This window comes from Anopheles darlingi, chromosome 3 (genome assembly GCF_943734745.1).
Source record: "Anopheles darlingi chromosome 3, idAnoDarlMG_H_01, whole genome shotgun sequence".
Lineage (NCBI taxonomy): Eukaryota > Metazoa > Arthropoda > Insecta > Diptera > Culicidae > Anopheles > Anopheles darlingi.
The window spans coordinates 975,001-985,000 of NC_064875.1; the positions used below are offsets into that span (position 1 = coordinate 975,001).

General features: G+C 48.0%; 1 protein-coding gene across 4 annotated transcripts in view; it reads left to right on the forward strand.

Annotated features, from left to right (window-relative positions):
- The window catches only part of LOC125953549 (insulin-like receptor), a 29,734-nt gene that overhangs the window by 7,562 nt on the left and 12,172 nt on the right, over positions 1 to 10,000 (forward strand). For 3 of the 4 annotated variants that reach the window (XM_049683183.1, XM_049683182.1, XM_049683181.1), the window contains one exon: positions 9,209 to 10,000. This exon is cut by the window's right edge and continues 541 nt beyond it. In XM_049683183.1, the coding sequence (XP_049539140.1) occupies positions 9,863 to 10,000 (138 nt within the window). In that variant the 5' untranslated portion in view covers positions 9,209 to 9,862. Of the gene's footprint in view, positions 1 to 8,033; positions 9,012 to 9,208 lie in introns of those variants that run through there. The other variant, XM_049683184.1, reaches the window with a different exon arrangement.

The following is a 10,000-nucleotide window of genomic DNA, read 5'->3' on the forward strand; positions in this document are numbered from 1 at the left end:
TGCCTGCGGACATAAGACGGGCGTGTGTGAATTAGTACGGTAGGGGAGTGCGCGTGATGCACAGAGCATCCCGCCGCCAAATGTAATCCAATTAAATGGCAATATACCAACCCCTGGGCGCGCGCGGGCTCTCTTCAGTGTTATTCCTATCCCTCCGTTACTTCATCCCTTATCCTCGTAGTAAGATGTTCATCGTGTCAGACAGAGGGAGAGCGTATGCGAGATAGAGGGAGAGGAAGAGAAAGTGGAATGGTTGATTCTGGAAACAGGAACTGTGATGAAGCCGCTGCAACAACCATTTGCGCATCGTTGCGCTAGATCGGCTTTAACCGTCAGTCGAGAGTTCACTTTGGTTTTAACACACGGGGGCACTCCATCATCATCATCACCATCATCATCGCCATCATCGTCATCATCCTGGGTGTGAAGCACAAATACACCAAGCGCAGCCAGCCTTGATGCACCGCCATCTGGCGCATTTAACCGTTACGTTGTGTGGAAGAGCAAGGCTTCTTAGTTCTGGCCTTTGGAATTGATCAAGAATGAACGAGAGCGAGAGAGAAAAAGAGGAAAAGAGAGAGAGAGAGAGAGAGGGGAGTCGGCATCCGACACACTGCCCTCGCTGCAGCTGCTGCAACAACCAACCGGAAGAGGAAACAGGCGAATCGCGGCACCCATCCATCGCTCATCCTTTGCTCTGCCGGCGATGGTGCCCTCACACTCGCGCATTCCCACGTGCATACGCACCTATTTCCGTTATGAAGAATTTAGGGAACGGTTAAGGGGGAAGACCAACCGTGAGTGTGTGTGTGTGAGAGAGTGAGAGAGAGAGAGATAGAAAGAGAGAGATAACCATAGAGACAGAGAGCACAAAGAGTACAGTGGCGGGAGGGTGGTAGATGACGTGTCGCAGTTGGCGTTTCGGCGTTTTTCTCTGACTCTGAGGTCATTGACCGAAAGGGAGGGAATGTTAAGGGAGAGCGAGAAAGAGAGGATCCGTCGGAAATGCTCTCCAAAAACGCGTGTCAAAGCAACGATTGAATGCATTTGATTGGTAATAACATCTGTTGTAAGTGCATGCCCCTCTCACCCTTGCTGTTGCCCATCGGGATGAATGCACACCACGAGGTAGCTACCGCCGCAATACGAATAAAATGAAGTCTCTAAGTGTAAAACTGCATTTGTGGCCTCCGTTGTAGACGAAGGCCGTGTTTTGAGATCGAAGTGTCGCGACAGGGGCTATATAGACGCCGGCGCGACTGCGGCTAGCGGGCTGTTTATGCGCGCTCCGCTCCCGCGTCGTCTGGCAATGCGAGAAAATGCAGAGAAAAAGGGGGAAACCATACGAAGAAGCAAAAGGAAAATCCGACGAGGTGGGGAGTGCAGTGCAGCGGTACAATAAAAGTGAAAGGAAGTACCCAGCCGTGCAGCATACAAAACAAAAAATCTTAAAATAGTGACAGGGGCAACGGGAAGAAAAATAATACCGGCAGAAAATACGGGAGACAAAAATGTGAGACAAACAAATGCGCATGCATTTGCGGTGGCATCCTCTTTGGTTAAAAATAGGAATAAGCAGTCGGCGTCGGCGGCGCGACGGCTACACGGCACAAGACACTCGGCCCCACGATACGGCCCGGTGGTGGTAGGCCTTTGCGACGACGGGTGGCATGCATGAGGGGAGGCATGGTATGATATCGTTTTGTGTGCGTCTGCTGCTGCTGGTGGTGCTGCTGTTTAGGCAGGCGAAAGACAGACAGACAGACAGACGAGTGAGCAGCACAGGGAACGAAGGACGAAACGGGGGAGGTAGAGCAAATGCAAATTGAGTGCAAACTGCCCTACGGTTTGGTGGTGGCCGCTGCCGCCGCCTGCTGATGTCGCGAAGAAAGGCCAGTCGACTACAAACGTCAGCGAACGAACTCTGGTGCAAGAACATTGAACGAACCATCAGCAACAGCAGTAGCAGCAGCAGAAGCGCAGCATATTAAGCTGTTCTTGGGTGCGCAGTGATCGTCGGGGCATACTGTGATCGCTTCGGCGAGCAGCACCAAGGATGTTGTTCGTTGGTGTGCTGTTGGTCGCAATAAATAGAAAGATTTCAACTAACTGCACTGCACCAACCGCGAACACCCCAAGAGTAGGCCAAGTATTTGTTTATGTTTCTATACAACTACAGACTGCATCCGGCTGAATTGGTTGGCGGCGGGCTGAGGCATGAGGAGACAACTATTCTTCCGTTTTCTGTGGCAACATGGTGCACCAGCCTTCCGCCGTATGCTCTGTGGGCATTTCTATAATTAATCGACTTTCTGGATGTCCTGATTTCGAGCAAAAGTATGTTTGACTATTCTGTATTCTGTAAAAAGCCCGTTCTTGACCAGCGACCGGTGGCGCTACAGTTTTCGATGCTCTCCATTACAGCGGCTGGCAAAGGTGAGCCGCAAGTGTGTGGCCAGAGTTGGAAAAGGGAAGAGAAGGCCTGTTGCCTTCTACGATCATCGCGCATTCCCAATGCTGATGATGGCACTAATCAAATTGTAGCAATATTGTGCGCTGAAGTGTGGAAATAATGAACACGCGGCTGTCTGGCCGGCCGGCCGGCCACAGAGCACCATTCTTCTCTGAAAGCGAATGGAAAATGGAAGCAAAATTTGGACAAAGGGTGATCAAAAGATGGCCCTAATGACTAGAGCGTGTGGTGATAACTAGCCACATGCCCCCTCTACCTCTCCCAATGAGATGGGACATGATTACAATCAACAAAAAAGAAGAAGAAGAAGAAGAAGAAGAAACACTTTTCATAACCAAAATACGCGCTTATTGACTTCAAATTCCGCTTCCTATGCCCTTCTTCCTGTTTGTCGTTCGGGCCTTGCATACACACACAGAGAGTGTGTCCATCAATGGGCCATCTAGCAAGCATATATGTCCGTTCGTCAAACCCGAGTTTGAAATTAATTTTCCGCCAGCCACCCATTTCTTCATCGAATCTTGGGATGGTCCGTTGCGTGTAATGCTCTCCCGGTCTATAGGCGCCATGAGGCGGCGGCCGCGGCGGCGGCGGTGACGGCAACGGTGGCAACGGTGTTTGGAGCATTTGGGAGGGGCCAAAAATACGGTCCAACGACCACGTGGTCGCGCAACACCCATAAAGTTATTGAACTGTGCCGGTGAAACATTTCGGCCCCGGGGAAATCTTAGCGATGGGGATGGGAACAACAAGGTCATTGACATGATCATCATGGGAGTTGGGGAGAAGGTTCTTATACGCTTTTATACAGGCAAAAGGCAGTGTTTGGTTAGTATCTTATTTGTTTTCACGTTCGAGAATGTGCACATGTGCACTAACATGTTTGGATGGATTTTTTGATAAAATAATATAACCGGAAGCAAAAAAGCCCGTTGTCGCCCCAGAACCCTTCTCCAATCGTACGCAGAGCAGCAGCAGCAGCAGGCATAGAACGTTCGAAGGAGGACTGTAGCTCCTTCTCTCCTTCTCCTCCTGCGTTTTCCCTGTTGCTCTCTCTCTCTCTCTCTCTCTCTCTCTCTCTCTCCTCATCCTGCTAGTATGTGTGGTGGTGGTGGTGGTGGCCAGTCCTTTGCCTTTTATTGCCGGCGTTTAATGTTTAACAGACACTTGGCGTAATCTTAATGAGTGGTGCGGAACATTTCCTATTAATTAAGGTGGGCTTGCCTAAAGCGTGGCCTTCTTCGTTCGTTCTTTTTCAATTTTCGCTTTCACACGCATGGGGACTAATTATGTACACAATGCTAATAAGATTAGCGTGTCGAAGCGACCAGCCATGTGAGACCTTTTCTCCTCTTCCCTCCCCTTCTCTCTCTGTCCCCCCCCCCCCCGCTCCCCCCATAACTTCTCCGTTCCACCCACCTTTCCTTCCTTCCTTGGTCGCTGCTTACATGTCGCCAAACGGGCAGGTGGCTCATTTGTGCGAATGAAGATCTAGTCATCTTTGCCAGCGCCTGTTTTGTTGAAAGTTTTTTATATAATAATTTAGTTTAGCCTGCGTCCTGGAAAATGCTCTACCGCTCAAGCTGACAGCTTTTCGAATAGTCGATTGTGAGATAGAAAGGTTGACTCCTCATCCCAACTAACTGTGCTGTGCTGCTTTGATTGCAAACAATCAAGTATGGCCACCAACCGACCTAGGCCTAGTTCGCCATTTGCCCAGCAGCAGTAGCAGCAGCAATCGTGCAACAATGTGTCTGCGACTGTTTGTTAAAAATAGATGAAAAAAAGAATGAGCTGCCAGACAATTTTTAGGGGAATAGCGTAGCGTGTGTGTTGTAATCGCTCAATCGTTCGCCGAAAAACAAAAACTAGCATCAAATGCTGTAGCCACAGAAACGTGACGAATCGGTCGACATATGTGTATATCCACGGTACGAGGAGTACCAACCAACCATCCGTCCATATGTGCAGGCCCTTGGAATGTGTGCCAAAGCTCAAGAGTTGTGGCGCGGATGATGACGCACTCCGACAATTTACGCAGCAGCAATCCGACATCCATCCGGATATTCGGTCGGTTTTTGTCGTGTTGTTGCCGCTGGTGCTGGAACCGACTTTTGACGCTCGAAACACGCGAAGGCGGCGGACACACACTCATCCTCCCGCTCTTCCCTTTTTGCTGTTGCTGCGGTGGAGCTGTTTCTGTTTTCGATTAAGCCGACCGACCGACAAACCGACGTGCTCCTGGCCTCTAGGTCCGGTCCTAGTTTTCCTGTTTGTAAAATACGCCGTACCTCAAGCAGAAAGAAAGGACGGGGGAGGGAGGGGGTGTGGGGATACGAAGGGACGGAAGGGGCGGGGGGGGGGGGGAATTGTGGGGGACCATGAACGATAGAGCGGCAATCGAGGACGCGGTGTGTGCGTGTGTTTGGTGTTGGAACGCACTCGCGTGTGTTGGTGTATGCTCTGAGAGGGCGCTAGTGGCGCTGAAACGCGCATGTCTGTTGACCTGCGGCGGCAGGCCGAGAGAACCAGGCGGAGGGTGCCTGTGTGTGTGTGTATGTGTGTGTGTGGGTGTGTGGTAGGGTGGGGAGTAGTCTTGGGATCGTGGCGGATTCTCGCCGACTACTACTGGTTGTGAATGTAATCAAAACAAAAACACCAGAATCCCGTAGAATCGTGCGCACCTGTCGGTCGCTCGGTCGGTCGGCCGGTCGCCCCGATCATTGGTTGAGTTGTTTGCGAGCAACATCGTATGCCATCAGCAGCCGCAGCGGCACGGCGCACACACAGCAGTGTTATAAATCCACCAACGACGATGACAACGACGACCGGTACTGGGAGAGCGATGGATTTCTTCGTCTAAACCGTTCTTTTACACGTCATAGTATGTTTGTCTAGCGTTTATCTCGGTGTTTATCTTTTGCCAGAAATAATCTGCCGCCGAGTCGACGCATGTGTGTGTGTGGTCCAATGTTGGGAAGACGTTCGTGCCAGAAAGGATTCACGATTTCCACTTTAATGCATCTCATACGTCTGGCGAGAGGCATTCCACCAAAATGGAGAAGGGCATCGCAAGGGTTTTGAGAAAAGAGGGTGGGAGAGGGGAGGAGAGTGGGGGGGGGGGGGGCGGTGTTGTCTTTTTGGGGGAGATCACAGCAGTGCCTGCTTCTCGTTCTGCGAAGGTCATCGCAATGAGGATCACTTAAGCTAAATCGCCAGGGTAGCGTAGTTGAATGGTGTTACTCTTCGCTTCTTATGGCGCTCTTCATATTCACTACTCACTCTATTCCATGCCACTCTCTCGTTTCTTCTCTCTTTCATAGTTAATTTATTTTTTGGTTTTCATACCAGACCCTGCATAAGGCCGGGGAGGAGAAACGGATTACGAAAGCCGGTGGTCGTAGCGAAATTCAGAAATTGCGTATCTATTCTAATTTGGCAAAGAACCGTCGTGCTGATCGTTTCACTAGTCTTGGCCTATCAACAAATTCAGTAAATACTATGCTAAATTTATCATTTTTTATTGCCTAGAACTAGTATGGGTTAGAGATATTTGCAAATATTGAAACCATGGCCCCAGAGTAAATCTAATAGCCGTGGCCACACGGGGCGAAAATTTGCGCGCAAATTTGCACATTAATGCCAAAATGTTTTCGCTTCGTGTGGCAGGGGTAAAAACCCGAAAATTTATGCCGAAATGTCAAACGTATTGTTTTCATCTGTGTTTTGGCCGCTGAAGTTGATTTCCGAATAAATTTTGCAGTTTTTAACGATATTGTTGCTGTTGCTGTTATATTTATATTAAAAATGCAAAAACAATACGAAAAGAACCTACATTTTCGTAAATAAAGCGTTCGATAGCGTCAAGGGTTCAGCGAAAAAGTCCGCGGACGTATAAAAGTTTGACAGCGTGTAAGGGTTAAGCGAAACCGTTTTGACATTAATTTTTTCGTTTGCGCTAGAGTTTTCGCCCCGTGTGGCCACGGCTAATCAGATGTGTGGTGGTGATGGTCGCTCGACACATTGTTTGTTTTGCTTACGTTGTGAATTGTGGTTCGCAGCGCATCATGCACTGCAACGTGTGCCCACTAGAGGCAATTACAGCTTGCAGTTTACTTGGGGCGAATGCACGTGCAGCACACAAGCAACCGTTGGTAATGAGAAAATCCGCAGAAAATTGATCATTTCTCTGAGCAAGGTCAGAGTGGATGCAATCACGAAATGAAATGAAAAAAAAAAATTCCTAGCAATCCGTAATTGCTAGGTGATTAGCGTAGTAGTTGGCACAGAGGTGTTTGCTAGATTTTTTAAATTACTACGTACGTGTTTTGTTGTTGTTGAACAAGTGGAAATAGCAGTGCTGCTACGATGATACCAAGAAATGCAAAAAAGGTTATCGTTGTTGCATCGCATCGGTGCATTTAGTCGGATTCGTGGTCAACTCAGAATCGTAGAGCAACGGAAAGTGAGTGAGTGAATGAGAAGGCGTATATGTATGTATATACATATATAAATGTGTGAGGTAGGTCAGGATAATTTGCAACGTGAATGTCCGATAACAAGCGGCACTGATGCGCTGCAAAAGAGAGGAGGAAGGCTTGGATGGAAAGTCTGAATCGATTTTCGTATGACGACGCATATGCGATGTTCCTTCTCAGTTCTACGTTTTCTGTCGCGTTTGGTCTGCTGTAGATCGTTGGTTCCCTTCGCTCTTCGCTTGTCGTATCGATTATTTTTCCACCGTCCGCATACGCAAGACCGTTGAAAATAGGACACGCACCTCGCCCAAAGCCTCTCTCTCTCTCTCTCTCTCTCTCTCTCTCGTTCCTCTCTTTTTCTCTCTATCTTTCCATGTTTCATTTTTCCTCGCCAGCAGCTTTCTCTTTATCTCTCTCTCATCATTTCACCTGCTGCTCGTGGCCGGCGAAAAGGTGTGTATTACGATCTAGACAGTTTTATCCGGGCAACGCCTCCAGCTGCCGTGTTGCCAAATTCCAAGCTATCCATACAAGAATTAATGTGTAAAGCATCGTATTTGGAAGCATATCAACCGTCAGAGTGGAAAAAGTATGCTGCTGCCAAGGGCAATGGGAAGGCAAGGTGGTGTAGGGCCGGGTGCGTAGTGGGTGTCCTGTGATAAGCATCATCGCATTCCGTTAGCTACGGCGACGACGAAGGCGGCGACCCCCGCGGCAATGTTACCAACACTGTTGCGTTGGAGTGGTAGTACGATGGTAGTACGCTCGCTGCTGCTACTACTACAACCACTTGACGGCGGTGTTTTCACGGTGGAGCAATGAATGAAAAAGTGAGCTTCACGTGTGAATCCAGCCACAACTTCCGTGGAAAGCTGTTGTACGCGAGAGTCGACACAGCACTGTGAAAGCCGAATTCCTTGTTTACCTTTATCCCAGCATCGGGCGGAGACGCGGTTGCCGCGATGCTGTACGTTAATTTTGGACTTCTTCTCACCATGGCCGCATAAGTGCAAAGGTCGTTATTGATTTCAGTCGTGAAACGGCAGCGAAAGGTAGCGTTAAGGAGAAGAATACGGTGCAGTGTCTGGTGTTGTAGTACGCAATAAGGCAGCGAGGGCCGCATATCGTAGAACGTGGAATGACAATTTATAGTAACGTAACGTGTCTACAACACGTTACCACCACTACTATTGCAACCAGCGCAGCCCCGCTACTACTACTACTGCTACTATTACTACTACTACTACTACGACTACTACTACTACTATTGCTATTACTACGCTTACTACTACGCCGTTGAGAATATGAACGGCTATCATCACCGTCGTTGGTGTATTTAATGCCTTTTCATCTCTCGACTGTCTGTCGCCTGCTTAAGAAGGTTGTTGCGGCTAGCTTTTAATGTTGTTTAATGTGCGTTTGCAATGCGTAAATGCGGTGAGACTCGGTAGCATGATGCCCTTCAGCAAAATGGGACTTGTCATTCGTAATCATATTTTATTTCATCACGTTCCTCCAATCGGCGGGTACATTGTGAGAGTAGACGGATTCTTGATAGTTTCAGTGTGAAACAAACTAAGTTTTTGCTCTCTTATGTACTCCGAGCTAGTCTGGCTACGTAATGTACAACCCGGAAAAGAAATATAAAAGGATAGCCTTTGTGTCCTTAATCATGGAAGCGCAACGTTTAGCTAGTGACCTTTTGCTTATGTGTCTGGGGCGATCCAGGTTCCTTTTTTGGAGGAGGGGGGGGGAGCGTCTTGCTGCATTTGAAGCTCCGTGGTCCAATTCGAGATTGTCTCAAGAGATAGACAGCGATGTTAGGCGTTTGCGCATTCGAGGAAGCGACATTCCAGCAAATTATCGAATTCTACAACCGTGATCTGGTTCTCTGTTGCTGTTGGTGCGGCAGCTGCACCAGTGTGGTCTGGCAACTGTTGTTGTGAGTACTTAGCGTCTTTCCGAACATCCACATCCAGCAGGCTTCAATCATTATGCCGCATAAGTGACGAATCAGATAGAGATGGTAATAGGCGAACCGTCATCGTACAAAAATAGTGGTATGAAAAAAACATTGTACAGTTTTTTGACGTTCTGTTGTGATGTCTATATGAAACTTCCGGTGCAGTGGCGATATGACGTAGATCGAGTTGTGGCGATTTGTTCGTTAGAATTTTTTATTAAGTACATAATAACATAAGTTTGTTAAATTGATTTAATTCTTATATATTTTTGCATTTATTTATCCCCTTTACAGGACTTTAATAAGAGATAGATTGTTTCTGCGAAATAGTACGTGCTGCTGTAGAAGGATCTCTTTTTCGTTTGTACGAACAGCTGGTAGGCGAGAGGAGAGTGATAAATCAGTTCAGTGGTGGCAGTACATGGAAGCGCGTGGAAGTATTGTTATTGCGTATTAGAAAATGCTCATCCACTACGGTTGTCAGCGTTCGGCGGCGACTGGTAGCAAGCGTCAGTGCGTTCCAGTAAGGTTTGTTCTTTTGCCTTCGTGCATAAGTGCGACGATTCATGAAGAAATCAGTTCGTAGTGAGTGTGTGTGTGTGTGTGTGTAGTGAAACATTCAGTGGCAGATAGTGTGAATCAACTTAATGGATGCCAAAAATGATGCCAAAAAATGTTGCTTTTCAAAACCCCACCGTGCACAAAACGTAATCTGCTAAACATGTGAAATCAAAAAGGCATTAAATGAAACGTGTACCAAACAACTGGCGGGCTAGGCGTTCGTTCTAGTGGCTACGACTTCAACCAACGGCGATCTGGTAAAAAAATGGAAATTTAGCAAACGATCACAGTCACCGGAAAGATAAAGAGTGGGCTATCGGACAAATGCTTTCGTTTCGTCGAGCTGATGACGTAGGAAAGATATTAAGCAACTAGGAGGGCTTTGCGATGGAGTCCTTACGGCAACGCGATGATAAAATGGATGAGAAAGGCTCGGCAACGGTATTCGAGCAGCAGCAGGAGCTACATGGTGGGATGTTTCAAAACTGTTCCACGAAAGGGTCTAGCTTGCCCTTTTGGGAAACC